General features: G+C 43.1%; 1 protein-coding gene and 1 non-coding gene across 6 annotated transcripts in view; both read right to left on the bottom strand.

Moving 5' to 3' along the window:
- The window catches only part of MTHFD1L (methylenetetrahydrofolate dehydrogenase (NADP+ dependent) 1 like), a 194,147-nt gene that overhangs the window by 170,576 nt on the left and 7,213 nt on the right, over positions 1–16,358 (bottom strand). For all 5 annotated transcript variants that reach the window (XM_027083497.1, XM_027083510.1, XM_027083501.1 and 2 more), the window contains 3 exons: positions 13,032–13,156; positions 10,647–10,747; positions 9,090–9,226 (listed from right to left, as the gene is read on the bottom strand). In XM_027083497.1, coding sequence (XP_026939298.1) covers positions 9,090–9,226; positions 10,647–10,747; positions 13,032–13,156 — 363 coding nt within the window. The remainder of the gene's footprint in view (positions 1–9,089; positions 9,227–10,646; positions 10,748–13,031; positions 13,157–16,358) is intronic.
- LOC113613386 (small nucleolar RNA SNORA70) lies at positions 9,755–9,888 on the bottom strand. Its single transcript, XR_003430224.1, has one exon. It is a non-coding gene; the product is annotated as a small nucleolar RNA SNORA70 (small nucleolar RNA).

A 16,358-nucleotide genomic window follows, 5' to 3' on the forward strand; every position in this document is an offset into this window, starting at 1 on the left:
CTTTCTGGAATTGCCTATGTTTCTTTTTTCCACTCTCATCTGTGATCAGCAGGACATTATTGGCTTTTAAAATTAAGACCTATTTCATAAATCAGAATGACTACAAGCCACATGGATAATTTGGGAGTATGATCACAGCACTTAGCTCCCCAACTTTTCCCCCAAAGGTTAATAAATGACCTTCCTTTTTCTAAAACGTTCATGTCTTACTTCATCATTCAACATATTTACCGCTCAACGTATGAGAAGAGTGTATCAAAGATAGCCAGTTGTGTCCCAAATGATATAGAAAAGACAGTTAATCCCTCTTCAAGTTTACTTGATTCTCACATAAATTATGATGGATGATAAAAGGAAAATGCAACCTCAAATCCACTAATGGATATACTTTGATTCATCAAGCATAATTCCCTTGGGCTTCCCTGGTGGCGCAGTGGTTGAGAGTCTGCCTGCTGATGCAGGGGACACGGGTTTGTGCCCCGGTCCGGGAAGATCCCACATGCCGCGGAGCGGCTGGGCCCGTGAGCCATGGCCGCTGAGCCTGTGTGTCCGGAGTCTGTGGTCCGCAACGGGAGAGGCTACAACAGTGAGAGGCCCGCGTACCGCAAAAAAAAAAAAAAAAAAAAAAAGAATTATTCCCTTTCTCGCATCCTAGGAAGAAATAAAACTAAAAAGTAGGGCTGAGACACACACAGAGAGCGTGAGCTCACACCTGTGTGTGTCTGTGCGTGTGTGTATGTGTGATGAGAGATAATCTAATAGGACAAAGACTCAGAACCACGTAGCACACAAATGTGGAGAAGACCAACTTATGGTCCCCAGATCCACGAGAAGCAAGCCCCACTTCACAGAGGCAGGACAGCCTTATGATTTACGGTTATGCCGTGTTGAAGTTAAGGTGAATTGATGAGACTGTGGGAAATTCAGCGTTGCGCCGCGTTTCCCGCCATGCTTGTGCTTTCCAATTCTGAACCCTGGGCTGCACATAGGATTTCTGCATCCCACTTCCCCTGAGTAACTCTCTGGCCTCAGCTGCCTCTTTGGAGAAGTGAAGAAGCTGCACTTGACAGAGAGGAACTGAGGTGCAGAGGGAAGACCGTGGCAGGCGGGGTTTATAAGACCCGACTCATATCCAGGCTCTGCTCCTTTTCACTGACAACCAGGGTCAAGGCACCATACATAACACCTTGCTTTCAGGATATAACGCTAGTATATGAAAAGACTTTGAAAACAAAATCTGTATACAAATGTAAGGTGCTTTATCATTATAGATTATGTTAAGACCTACCAACTAGAGTATTCTAATTCTACATGCTTAGGAAGCATTTACACTGGAGAAGAAGGGGTAAAAGATAGAGCCAGGCTCTGCCGATGGTGCGGACAGGCAAGCAGGGATGATCTGTAGGTGGACGGGAGGTGATGTCACTGGCCTGATCTCTGCAGGACACAGCCTGGAGCCCTTCCTTTGTGCAGTACCTGCCTTGAACCATCTGAGACTTCACATGCCCCCTTTGGATCTCACGCCAAGTTTCAACAGATTCTCTCAGATCCCTTTCTCAATGCTGCTAAATATAAATGGCCTGATTTGGGGGCTTTTTAAAAAGTTCTATTCACCTCCTTCTCTGGTGTTAATAAGCAAGACAATGATCAGGCAGAAGCAAGAGTGAGAGGAATGGGAGCTGACATCCAAAGGCATTTTCAGTCCATGAATGTTGAAATATCTGTCAAAGAAACTCAGGGAGCTACATTATCCAGGTCACTTAATCACACATTACTCAGCAGCCTTGGTATTTGCTTGGCACAAGATCTGTGCTGCCCCAGGGTCGGTGGTATCTTCTCCACCCAGCCACTACAGGGGGGTGGGGTGGGGGGAGGGACTCACATCAATGAGGCTGTACTGCATGTCCACACACCTGACCAGGGTGCCCCCCACCCTGCCCTCTCAAGAGGGTGGACACATCCATTCTGAAGAGTGCCCCTGGAGGGGTGGCGAGAAGCCCAGGGCTCAGGGAGCAACTGGCTTCCTTATCTTAGGAAGATATCTGTGGGACTATTAACTGTGGGAATGAAGCAATGGTGAACTCAACCCAAGTCTAATGTCTTGGGCCTTGGTCCCGCTAATGTTGCCCATCTGAGCTGTCAGATACTTTTGGGTTTTCAAGATTAGACTTTAAAGGTACTTTTAAAGATTGGGTTTTCTGATTATCTGGAATAAGAGCTGACGTGGGCTAGTGGCTAAAAATACTGGCTGTACTGCCACCTCTATCATTTTCAAATTATATACATTTGCACAGTCTCTTTACTTCTCTGAGCCTCAGTTTCCTCATCTATGATATGGGAAGAGTGAGAGTCCTGCCTAATAGGATGGCTGCAGAATCAACGAGATAACACAAGTGAAGGACAGTCCTGGTTCACAGTAACCACTAACCCAATGATTGTTAGCTGTCCTTACTGCTGTTACCATGTTACTGGTTTAAGGCTAGCCTCTCTGGTGAAAAAGAATTATCGTGCTCATCAGAAATCTTGGAGGCCAGAGGCAGTGGGATGACATATTTAAAGTGCCTGAAGAAAACAAGATCTGTCAACTGAGAATTCTATATCCAGCAAAACTGTACTTCAAAAAAAAAAAAAAAGGGGGGGAGAAATGAATACATTTGCATATTAAACAAAGTGGAGGGAGTTCGTTACCATTAGACCTGCTCTACAAGAAGTGAAAAGACACTAGTCAGTAACTCCAAGCTGTGTGAAGAAATGAAGATCTCCAGAAAAGCCAGTATTCTTGTATTTTTGGTTTGAAACTACACTTATAATTTCCTACCCGATTTAAAAGACAAATGCATTAAAAATTATAAATATAAAAAAGAAAAATAAACTTGTGTAACTTGCCAATCCAGTCCAGTTTAAAAGCTAGGGTTGGGCTTCTCTGGTGGCACAGTGGTTGAGAGTCCGCCTGCCGACGCAGGGGACACGGGTTCGAGCCCCGGTCCGGGAAGATCCCACATGCCGTGGAGCGGCTGGGCCCGTGAACCATGGCCACTGAGCCTGTGCGTCCGGAGCCTGTGCTCCACAACGGGAGAGGCCACAACGGTGAGAGGCCCGCATACTCCCCCCCAAAAAAAGCTAGGGTTTTCTAGGAATTCCCTGGTGGTCCAGTGGTTAGGACTTGGCGCTTTCACTGCCGTCGGCCTGGGGTTCGATCCCCGGTCAGGAAACTAAGATCCTGTAAGCCACGTGGCTCGGCCAAAGAACAAAAGTTAGGGTTTTCCCCACAATCTCTGGAAAATAGATTACTTTTTCAAAATCTCATATGTATAATACACATATATTTAGAATCTTCCAATTCCCTTTTTAAGGCCTTTTGTATGCTACGTACCGAATTTAAAGTGGAAATGACTTTGTGATAATTTAGCTTGGCTCAAGAAAACAGCCTACTTTGATCCTTCAAGTATGAAAGACCTGTATTTTTCCTTCTTCTGTTAGTGCTAGTTTTGACGATCTCCGTGCTCAGGAGAAACAAGATCCTCTGAGACAAACAAAATACAACGCTTCTCTTATTCTGGGGTTATTTCTTATACACGCAGCTGGGATCGACCTGATTCGTTGCAGCTGGAGGCCATTTCGCCATCATCTTCCAGCTGCGCCCGACCACAGATTCCGAAGAGGCTTTCCAGCCAGCGGAGCAAGTGAGGGCGTGTGAGCACAGCCCCGGGGCGCCTGCCAGCCTCTCCTCCCAGGAGAGGGGTACCACTCCGCCTCATAAATACTAAATGCCGAACATTTGCTTTTGGTATCAGAGTGAACTCCTTGGGGTGAGGAAGAGGACATCTCCATATCTAGGCCCATTTTCACAGGGCGGATGGCTGTCCCCTCCTACATGAGGGTGTCATTCCACTCCAGGGGCCTGGGGAGCTGAGTGAGGGGCCTTCGTTTGGGTGGAGGAAGGAGGGCGATTCCTTATCTGGACCCAAAAACATCACACCCAGTGCTTTGGGGTACCAACAGCTGATGCTCCACAGTGTGTAGCTGATTTGGGTCAGTGCCCAGACATTCTTCCCCTCTCCCATGTAAATACAGAACGCCTCTCAAAGCAGAATGCATCTTTGTTTTGATGCTGCAAAACAAAGCAGGAAACTTATTCTTAATTTTCAATCATACACTCAGAGGGGCATAAACTATCAAGCTACCAAATACAGAAGTCAACTCTCTTTCCTGTACTTCTCTAAAAAGGCAAATCTCAATTCTCATGTTCAGACTCCATGAGATTTCATGCGTAATCAGTATCCAAAGACCATCTTTAGATCTAGGCAGGCTGTTAGAGAAGGGATCCATTTCTATGTTAACTAACTCAATGTAACTACTCCTCAAAATCGTAGGAAGGACTACTATTCCTGGAAGGAGTGACTGGTAAACCAGGAATCCCCAGGAGACATGATCTGAAGTGGAGCAGCTTGAGTAACACAGGCATCAGGGAAGGAAGAGGTCCACAGCCCTGGAGGTGAGGACCAGAGGGAGAGCCCAGACTGGCCAAAGCTGGGCACCCACTCTCTCAGGGACACTGTCTCTTAGTTTTCCTCCAATAAGGAACCCTGGGTCCTGATTTTTTATTACCTCCTTACAGTGTGATTACCCACTGGCCTTTCCATTTCCACACTGAGGATCAACTGCACATCCGTATGGTGAAACTTGCCAGTGTCCTTCCTGACTCACCATCAGTAACAGCCAAGCTATTACCAGGGATCCTGTGCTAAGCAAACTTACGTGATCACTGAATTCTCACAGCAGCCCCATGAGGCAGGGAGTATTATGATCCCCATTCTCCACATAAGGAGACAGGCTCAGAGACGTTAAACAACAGATAAGGCTTGAATCCAGAGCTGTCTCCACCAACGCCTATGTTTTATTGCTTCCCGAAAACACAAATGTTGTCTCTGACTCCAGACCTTCAAAGACAGTTCCTACTGGTTGCAGCAGGCTGCGACTGCTTCAAGGTCATCCCAAACTTGAAAGGCTACGTGTAGTTCAGGAGGTGGTGGACAGGACTCCAGTGTTACAGTCCCCTCCTGATCCCCAAACCCTCACCCTCCTGGTTTTGGAAATCCCCCACCAGATGGCCAACAGGGGGTCTTGTCCCATGTCAGGTACAAACAAGCAGGTAAGAAATGCTTTTCAAAGATAACGTCCTGTGACCTAATAGCTATAATCCTTTGCTTGCTCTTTGCTCTCCCTGATACTTAGCATTGTTGATAATGAGAAGATAAATGGGCCATAATCTTAAAATGCACTGTTCAGATGCACTTATAATGCACTATCATCTTAAAATGCATTGTCGATGGAATCAGAAAACAAAAATCCGAATCTGTTGTTAAATTTATACTTTCAAGGATTCTCACAGTGGAGGCTTTCCGAGGGTGGACACAGCCTGTCCCATTCAGGTGTCCTGGACACTAACTTGGGCCTGGCTGTTCTTTGCACCACATTAATTGCAGTCACTGTGGTCTGCGGAGGGCGCACTGACCCTCTGAAACCAGGCCCCGCAATGGCCTGTGTTTTAGAAAGAAAATGTAGGAATATTGAAACGTCAAATGTCAGGCAGAAGCATGGAGGCCTATCAGCGGGGAGGTAAGTGACTAGTGAAGTTGGCTGCTAGCACCAAAAAATGGAAAGATACAGCCTTTATCCTGTGGTGTGAGGGGAGCCTGTTGTATGTAAGTAAGCCAGGTAGAGAGGGCCAAACACCAGAGACCAACTGAACTTTAAAGACAAGTACAGGGAGCCCGGAATTTTTCCCTATTTCTGGCTATAAAGTTGAAGCAAGAAAAAGAGCGGAAGTTGACAGCCTATAAGATTCACAGCGGTGCCACTCTAAGTGCCACGGACTTAGGAAAACAAAATGTGCGTGCAACGTCAGCTATTGAAAAGAGCCTTCTTAGATATGCGGGAACCAGAATGCTATTCAATTTCTAGATTCTCTAGAGAATAAAGCCTTGTAATCATCATTCTCAAAGTCAGGGTGAGCTTTATCCGAAAGAGTCAAGGTGATTTATTTCCATAATAAAAAAAGCACTTTGAAAGATGTCTTTGTTGTTCAAAAATACAGATACAACTAGCAAAAGTATCTGTGACAGCTGTGAAAACACTGAATTGCCAATGAAGGCATTTTTCTCTTTTTCGTCACAGCTGTTCAGTTCAGGGCAAGTTTACTGTCCTCTTCTACTAAGCTTCCCAACCTAAAATCCTGGCCTCTATGAAGTATGAAACATCGTCCTTGAATTTTCTTGAATAGGCTGCCACCACGTGGTGACCACTAAAAGAGCACATAGGTTTGAGTTTAATTGCAAGACCATGTTGCTGGGCTATTTTAAAACAAGTAGCAATTATGTACATCAGATCCACCTGCCACTGAAAAATTACAAATCTCAGTCGAGAGGCCCGTCTCCCCTGGACAGGACTACAACTTGTTGGTTTCCATCCTCACGCTGCAAAGTGAAGACCATGTATTTTTAGATTTTAGTAATTTATTGTACTTAATGCGCTTTTAATCTAACTTCACTTTGCTTGAAATCTGTGAAATTCATTGTCAGTTTTTGAAATTAAAAACTTTATTAACTATTTCAGACATGAAAATGTAAAAGAATAACATAACACACCTGGACATCCCGCCCATTGGCTAGTTGAAGGAAAGGCATGACCAATACAAGTGAAGGTCCCCTAGTCTCCTCTTACCTACCTGCACATCTTTGTCCTGTCATGGTTTTCCTGATCTGGTTCACAGTTTCTACTCCTTTCTTTATACTTTTACTTCATATGTATGGAGCCCTAGAGATATATACGTGGTACTGATTTAAAACCCTATATAAATGGTGTTAGATGAAATACAGCCTTCTGCAATGTGCTTTTTTCCAATGAATGCTGTTTTTAAAAATTCTTTCTTGTTGATATTTACAGCTTTAGTTTTCTTCAAAACTGTCTTGTTTTTGTCCTTGTGCTTCCATGTAAATGGAATCAGCTTGTCAACATCTACACAATAATACTATGTCAGAGTTCTTTTTTTTTTTTCTTGCAGTATGAGGGCCTCTCACTGCTGTGGCCTCCCGTTGCAAAGCACAGGCCCCGGACGTGCAGGCTCAGCGGCCACAGCTCACGGGCCCAGCCGCTCCGCGGCATGTGGGATCCTCCCAGACCGGGGCACGAACGCGCGTCCCCTGCATCGGCAGGCGGACTCTCGACCACTGCGCCACCAGGAAAGCCCTACGTCAGGATTCTGATTCTAATTTATAGATTGATTTGGGGAGAATTAGTATCTTTAAGACGAGTCTTATTGGGCTTCCCTGGTGGCGCAGTGGTTACGAATCCACCTGCCGATGCAGGGGATATGGGTTCAAGCCCTGGTCCGGGAAGTTCCCACATGCCACGGAGCAATGAAGCCCACGCGCCACAACTACTGAGCCTGCGCTCTAGAGCCCGTGAGCCACAACTACGGAAGCCCACGTGCCTAGAGCCCATGCTCCGCAACAAAAGAAGCCACCGCAATGAGAAGCCCGCGCACCGCAACGAAGAGTAGCCCCTGCTCTCCGCAACTAGAGGAAGCACGCACGCAGCAAGGAAGACCCAGTGCAGCCAAAAATAAATAAATAAAATTAATTAATTAATTAAAGAAAAAAAAAAGATGAGTCTTCTTATCCATGAATATGGTATCTCTGCTTTTAATTGGGTCTTCTTAATGACATTCGTCAAGATTATATAATTTCTTTCAAAAGGTCAGAAATAACTTTTGTTAAATATATTCCTAGATACCTTATATTCTCATTGTTATCATAAACTGTATTTCTTTAAAAATTAATTTTCTAACTGTGGGGAGTAGTGTTTAGAAATGCAATTGATTTTTGCATGTTGATCTTATATCCAAGAACCCAGATGAACTCTTACTAATTCTGATATTTTAATAGGTTCTTTTGGACTTTTTATGTAATCATATTACCCAGGATTGATGACAGTTTGGTGTCTTCCTTTCCGATCATTATGAATTTTCTTCCTTTCTTTCTTCATATTACTGCATTGTCTAGGAATTCCCACACAATGCTGGTTAGGAGTACTAACAACAGGCGCCCTTGTCTTTCCTAATTTAAGAAAATGTTTCTAATATGTCACTGTTAAATGAGATTTTTCACTCTAAGTTTTTATAGATGTTTTATCTTGTTAAGGAATTTCCTTAAATTCCTAGTCTAATGTTTTTCTCAGGAAAAAATCATAATGAATATTAGATTTTATCTAGTGACTTTTCTGCATCTACTGTGGTGACAGTATAGTTTTTAATCTGATAATGTGGTAAATTACATTAATACATTTTAACAGATTTTAATGTCAGACCCCCCTGCAATCCTATGATAGTCCCAATGGGATACTGGATTTGGTTTTCTATTTTGCTAACGATTATTTCATCTATGTTATAGGTGAAATTGGCCTGTAATTATCCCTTATCATCTTGTCATTGTCTGCACTGGGCACTCATACAATGAGTTAGGAAATGTTCTTTTTCTATTCTCCAGAGAAAATGTTCTTTCCTGTGGTAACTCATTTATAAAACGACCTAGTGCCTTTTTTTGTTTGCTTGTTTGCTGGGTAGACTGATTCAATGTCTTCAATTATATATAAGACTACTCAATTTTACTTGAATCCGTTTTGTAAGTCACAGTTTCTAGGAAAGTTTTCATTCCATACAATTTTTCAAATTTATCAACATAAAGTTGTTCATATTCTCCTTTTTAAAAAATAATTTTTGCTTCTGTGGTTATGTCCCCTTGTTTGTTCCTAACATTGCTGGTGTTCTCTTTTTGTCTTAATTACTTTGGCTAGTGGTGTGTCTATTTTACTAGACTTTTCCAAGAACTATCTTTTGGCTTTGCTGATAACCTCTCATATTACATATTTGTTTTCCATTTCAGTAATCTCTGCTCTTTTGTTTTCATCCTTTGAGATTTTCTGCTGTTCTTTCTCTAACTTTTTATGTTAAACGATCAGCCTATGCATTTCAGTCCTCCTTTTCTAATATAGACACTGAAGGATATGTTTCCACCATGAAAGATGCTTACCTTGCTTTGAAGCTGAGGTGTTTTCCACTGGGAGCTCATCGTCATGGACCCTTTTCTCTGGAACAGGCATTGCAGGGTGGCTTCCAAAGACCCATGGGCTCCTATTACCAAGATCTTCTTTCCATCTAAGTTGACACCTACCCACCAAATGGAAATTCAGTATTATACTCAAAACTTCAAAGTCTTCCTCCCATACAGCTTTAATGTAAGGAAAAATAGCTTTTATTTTAATTTAATTTAATTTTTGGACAGGAAAGCAGCATTTATTGGTGGGCGTGATTAAGGAGGGGACAGCGCCAATGCTCTCATGAGTGAAGGGCTTGCCATTTGTCCAAGGGGCCACGATTAGGGATGTATTTGATCCCACAGCTATCTGGGATGGGCCACTTTTCTACCACCATGTTTTCATATTCATCCGCATTAAACTTAGTAAATCCCCACTTCTTGGAGATGCGAATCTTCTGGCAGCCAAGGGAACTTGAACTCGGCCTGTGCAGGGCCGCAATCACATGTTCCTTGTTCAGCAGCTTGGCGCGGATGGACATCACGATTTGGCCAATGTGGACCCAGGCCACTGTGCCCTGGGGCTTTCCAAAGGCACTGCACATACCTGTCTGGAGCCCAGACTGGGGACAGCATGGCAGACATGAATGTCCACTGGAAAGGGCTGTCTCGAAGTCCCTTAGGGCAAACCATACAGGCAAGAGGCTGCACACACTACCAAGGAGGCTGCTGTTTGCAACCACTGCACACTGGGCTCCCACGGGGAAAAGAGCAGGGTTGGCTTAATTGGCTGCAAAAAAATCGCCTTTTAAAACTTGGCCCTCTGAGTACCAAACCTACAATGACTATAAGCCATAACTTATTCCTTCTTTGCAAACTTTATGGCAGTGACCTAGAATCATCATCCTAATTATCCATGTGATGGAAAAACACTGTCTATACGGATTATCTCAGAGATTTGAGCTTAATGGCTAATGTCCTAAAGGTATATCTTGAAAGTTAATCTTCTAATAGAACTCTGGTATATAGTTTGGAATTTTTGTTCAATCATTTCATGTTTGGGTGTAGGGGAGGGGCATTGTCTCCTTTTCACTCAAGCTGGTGTACAGAAAAAATTAAATACTGATTACTGAAAGAGATCCTGCTCACTGATAGATCCTAATCTAGGTTTCTATACCCTAAACTATATCTGACAGCTTCTTCATTTAAGTTTTAAATATAAAACTTATCTAGGTTTACATATTGACAGATACGAGAAGCTGAAACCTGAAACATTTTTCATTGTGGTTATTCTGAAGGTTTCATAAGAGAAACTGAGAAAACACAGGTTAATCATTCATCTTTACCAATTTCTCTTTAAAATTATAATACAGCTAATCTTTATTAGAAAAATTTGCCAGTCATTCATATCTCCTAAAAGATGAGAAAAATAAAGCTGACACTGAGTATCGCTTCTGTGTTTCAATAAGTATCTTCCAGAAACAAATCCTTACTAAAAACTCACATAAATAACAAAAAATAGAAAACAGCAACACTTCTGAAGGAGCATCATACCTGACTTTTCAAGAAGTTCAATTACAGCTCTGGCCACAGGTGAAACAAAACACTCATGGGCGTCCCCACGTACCAACTTCCCCAGGTTTACATCCGTTACTCTGAATCCAAAAATAAGAGAACAAGTAAGTCAAGCTTGGCCAAAACTCACTCATCCGTAATCCACTTGAATTAATCCCAAATAACAACCAAGTCAATATTTGATATGATGAAATACAATTTATCTTTTAAGGCAGGACAAGAAAAAATTAAATATAAAATTCTCTCTGCGTGGTTGTTTGGGCCTCTTCCCTCCCTCATGTGCAGTGTGTATCTTGGTTAAACATTAACCAGGGCTTCCCTGGTGGCGCAGTGGTTGAGAGTCCGCCTGCCGATGCAGGGGACACGGGTTCGTGCCCCGGTCCGGGAAGATCCCACATGCCGTGGAGCGGCTGCGCCCGTGAGCCATGGCCGCTGAGCCTGTGCGTCCGGAGCCTGTGCTCCGCAACGGGAGAGGCCACAGCAGTGAGAGGCCCGCGTACCGCAAAAAAAAAAACCAAAAAAAAAAACCATTAACCAGAGCTCTTCAAAGATGAGAATCCCTGCTTATTTTTTTCTTCTGACACTAGCGGTGTAACTTCTTAAAAGACCAGTGTTCTTTCCCAGCTCTGGAGGGGGTCATGGTGACTTGCTGCTCGCTCTGTACATGCTGACCTGGACTATGTATCCTTGGTGAACTTTACGTAAAACATCAGTATGTCATTTTGATGTTCGATCCTTTCTCTCAAAGATGTATATGACTGTGCCTTCGACTTCTAACAGGCGGAACAGTTCTCAGAGCTTCCTGAGAATCTGCTTCCTGGGTTATGATCCCTGGTTTGGCTTGAATAAAATTCCCTTTCTTCCTTCTTAACTTAATCGTTAATTGAATTTTCATCGACAGATAGGTAGGATATATTAAATTATTAAATAGAAATGAAAGAGTGAGCAGGAGTAGAGGTCATTAGCTTCTAGAGCAGTCCCTCAGGCAACTCCAACGTGGTCCCCAGGGGTCAGGACGACGTCGGGCGTTCTGGTTCTGCCTGGACAGCAGGACCGCAGCTGGAGGTCACGTGGGGCTTCACTGCACAATGCTAGGGAGCTCTGTTCAATGGACGACATGGAATGGTGGCCCTGGATGTGTGCAATGCTGTGGTCCTGCAGCCACTTTATCCTGAGGAAATTTACATCTCCATCAATATCAAAGTCCAGAACCAATCCTAGAAATCAGGGGTGACCTAGCAAGACTTGGATTCAAGGTCTGATCCCCACTCGACATCAGTACTTATCTCCTTAAAGAAATCAAGGAAAAAAATGAGGGACCATGTCCTTTCAATGCCTTCTGTGTTCTTCCTCGGTCAAACCAAGGACAAAATAGTCCCTAACTATTTAGCTTAAATTGATGGTCTCAATACAGGTTAGTAACAAAATAGAGATACTTGGAAAACTTTTCATAATTCTCTCTTTTTATGAAAGACTGGAAACTACGTCTTGATACCCTAGGATTCTGGATGCTTTCTAATTGATTAGAGCCTCTTCCCCCTTTATGGTTTGTCTGCTATAGGATCGGAGATTTTCATGACAATTTTCTACCCATCTTTGAGTCTGCCCTAAGTCACAAGAGAAGGCTAGGATAATGGGGGAACATGGGTGTGCCAGTGAGGTGCTGGTCACGCAATCCAGTCCCTACAAGACTAACGTTATAAATTTGCTTACGACCCTGGAATGCTAAACTAAATAGATCACGTTCTTTCTGGCCACGATACAAACATTTCTTATTTCCATGTAGGAAGATGAGGTTTTTAACTTCCAGGAAACATCATGAACTCCCATATGGATGGTCAGTATTCCCTGTCCCATGAAGCTTATGTCATGACATGAGTCTAAGACCAATATCAGAGCACCTGATAGTCACAGTTTTTCCCTCAAATTTCAAATAAAACCTCACGTTATGAATGTAAGTGCTTGCTTTGTTTTCCTCCGCTGGCCTGGGACTACGGCAGAATGTGCTACTGTGGTGAAGCAGGTCCCTGGGTTTTTTCTCTCGTTTGGTAGAATTATTAAGGAAAAGGAAAAGCTATTAGAAGAGGAGAGCTGGCTAAGGACTCTGTAGGTCAGACAGGAGCTTCTCCAATGAGTATGCTTTGGCCAAAATGGCACCCAAGCACTACCAAAGGGCAAGTGTATTTTCTCAAATACGTACTTCCTTAAGCATAATTTTACAAGCCCTCCAACTCCTGAAATATTTAGAATGATTTCATTCATGGCTCAATTACTGACATAGCTGAAAGAGAAGAATTTTAAGGAATTCACAGTAGAAAAACTAGTTTAGCAATGAGTCGATTGTTTTCTTTTCTATGTTCTCACCCATCCACATCTTTTTCTGGTTTCAAGGCATTGAGGATTTTGTTGCTAAATGAGGTCTCGGAGATCTGAAGGGCAAGGCCATGTATTCTGGTGTCTTCATTAATCTTCAGGATCTCATCTATGATCTAAAGTGAAAACTAAAGTCAGTTTTGCAAAAGTAAGACCCAAGAACAGACACTTTATGCCAAAAATAGATTCATGAAAATGCATCTGTTTTAGTTTCTTTTTTCTCCTTGTTGAAGACCTGTTGTAAAGCAGAATGAAGAAGTCTACGTTCCCTCTAACCACGTTTATAAAAGCTTGGCTGAATTTTTTAGTGACTTCAAGTCCTTCTTATCGCTCTATTCTCTGCCAGAACAGAACAAAACAAAACCAAAGTTCAACAGTTAATAAAGCTGAGATCAGCAAAAGACAATTCCCTGTCCACAATCAGATCTGAGCCCAATGCAATGCCAACTTTCAGGGAGGCCAGGACTCAGGAACCTCGAGCATTCCAACCTGGCCCAGAGAAGCCTGTGTTTCAAGCACACTGTGCTTAACCAAAGCTTACTAATCATGACACTCAGGCCCTCCTGTTCTCTGGACCAGAATGGCATGTAGAAAGCATTTCCAAAGGCTTATGACGGAAAACCTCTAAGCATAGATAGCTCCATTTTACAGGAAACACTAAAATAATTTGCTGTTTATGAAAAAGACCAAAGCAGTTTGGGAAGCTAATATAATCGATATTGAATGGCCACGTATGTCTTTAAATAAGCAATGCTCTGGCCTCTCTGTTTACCTCTATTTTACGCCAGGATTTCACTTAGCAATGTTACTTGTTGATAACTAAGAGAGATTCTAGCTCGTAGATATGGATCTCACTATGAGAAGTGTTAGTTTACCATTTCTGTTTGACTATCTAGCAAAAATCATGATGGTATTTCTACCTGGTAAGAGAAGAAAAAGCTATTTGATATATTCAGAAAACTCAGACAGAAAATTTTGTTTAATATTCATCATTCTGTCATTCATTCAACAAATGTTGAATGTTTTGAATATCTACCTTGTACCAGTTCTGAGTAAAGGAAATACAGTTGTAAAAAATATCTGCCCTCATGGAGCTTATATTCTAGTAGAGAAGACAAGACCAATAACAACAACAACAACAGGGACTTCCCTGGTGGCACAGTGGTTAAGAATCTGCCTGCCAATGCAGGAGACACGGGTTCAATCCCTGGTCCAGGAAGATCCCACATGCCTCTGAGTAACTAAGCCCGTGCACCACAACTACTGAGCCTGCGCTCTAGAGCCTGTGAGACACAACTACTGAGCCTGTGTGCTGCAACTACTGAGCCTGTGTGCTGCAACTACTGAAGCCCACTTGCCTAGGGCCCGTGCTCCACAGCAAGAGAAGCCATAGCAATGAGAAGCCCGTGCACTGCAACAAAGTGTAGCCCCCGCTCGCTGCAACTAGAGAGAAAGCCCGTGCACAGCAACAAAGACCCAATGCAGCCAAATAAATAAATAAATAAAATTACAAAAAAGTAACAATAATAATAGTATAATCTCTGAAATTGATATGGAGTGATGGCGGGTAGGGGGTGGTCAGACGGGGTGGCATCTATACACAGAGCCCAGCCAGAATGAAGTGAGGGTACTACTGTTACCTCCAACGTAGTTAGAGGTAACAACGACAACAAAATCTTAATAAATTAAGATCCTTACTCTTTTCCAACACAATAACACCATCATATACATTCCCATTTATCAGAATTTCAAAGAAAAAGAGTGAATAAGTGACTCCTTGTCAAAAAAATAAGCCAAGGGGAACCTAAAGGAGAAGGAAATCCAAAAAAAGAGGGGATATACGTATACATACAGCTGATTCACTTTGCTGTACAGTATAAACTAACACAGTATTGTAAAGCAACTATACTCCAATGAGAATTTTAAAAAAATACTGTGACAAACTGGAAAAAAAAAATTTGAATGAAAAAAATTAAATAAGCCAAGGGGGGAAAAAAAAGTCAAGGGCTATCAATACCAGCGGCAAAACAATCTAAGAACATGCCAATTCTACTGCAGAAAATGAGTGTCCTTTGCAAAGGGAAAACAACTTTCTCTGCATTCTGTTAGTACTGGTAGGACAGGTGTCAGTATTGGTAATATCTGACAATGGCAAGTGTGGTAGAAACTGTTTGCCCAATATCCAATTTCTGTTCTTTCTTAGTAATGAACTCTTAATTTTTAGCTGTGCTAGAAATGATCTCGGGCCACTTGGTATAAAGACCGCATTTCTCGCCTCCCTTGCAAAAAGGCCAAGCAATTAGGTTCAGGCCAGTGGAATGGAAGCAGAACTGTGGCTTTCAGGAGAAAGACTGGGATCCTGACTTTGGTCTTTGTCCTTCCTTTTTCTTGCTGGTGATAAGAGCTTGTTGAACTAAGCCCTGTGGTCCTGGAAAACAGGGATGGTTAAGAAATGCCCCCATCCTTTGCGGACTGCAAAGAACCACCTTCCCCATATGATTCTGACACGACCATCCAATGCTCCGTAGTCTCCAGACCCCACAAAGTTCTATTCTTTGTTCATAAATGATTTACTTGAACTGCTGGTCTCCACTGATCCATCGGCACAAAATGTCTGTTAACCAAACTTTGGGTAAGCTTCCTCCCTTCCCCCAGGTTCCTAACCTTTGACCTACCCTCGGTCTGATTGGCTAACAGCTCTACCACCACCCAACCTCCCCGGGAGAACAGGCTGGCCTCGGGGTAAAACATTCTCTAATCTGCTATCCCATCAAGCCACCCTTTCATCCCACTGTTCTCACACTGGGTTCTTTCCTCCCTATAGAAGAGAAGCCTTTTGCTTACCTCTCAAAGGTGTGTCGAGTTTACGGGCAGAGTGTGCAGTCCCTTTCCCCACCTTGCAATAATCCTTTCAGATTATGTCTCTCCTCACTGAGACTGGATTTATTTTCTCTTTGACACTGGCTGGAATGTGGATGTGACCTGTAGCGCTGAATCTGCCATCCTGGATGAGGCAGCACAACAAAGACCACAGCGCAGCAAGATCCAGGGAGCCCTTGAGTTCCTAACGACTCAGTGACGCCACCACAGCAGCCGGGGACTGCCTACTGCTAAACTTTATTCACATACAAAAAACTTCTGTGTTATTCCAGATTACTTAAGGTTTTCATCACTGCCACAGCCAGTCTGAAGAAAACCTAGCCATAGAAGGAGCAGACACCAGGATGGCCCATGGTCCAGTTTCCTAGGCCCTACTTATAGGGGTGACTGCTTCTCCCATGCTTGAGATGACACTTACGAGGACTGGTCTTCCCTGCT

The sequence above is a fragment of the Aethalodelphis obliquidens genome, unplaced genomic scaffold (assembly GCF_003676395.1).
Source record: "Aethalodelphis obliquidens isolate GAN/ISIS:26980383/991018 unplaced genomic scaffold, ASM367639v1 scaffold3, whole genome shotgun sequence".
Taxonomy (NCBI): Eukaryota; Metazoa; Chordata; class Mammalia; order Artiodactyla; family Delphinidae; genus Aethalodelphis; species Aethalodelphis obliquidens.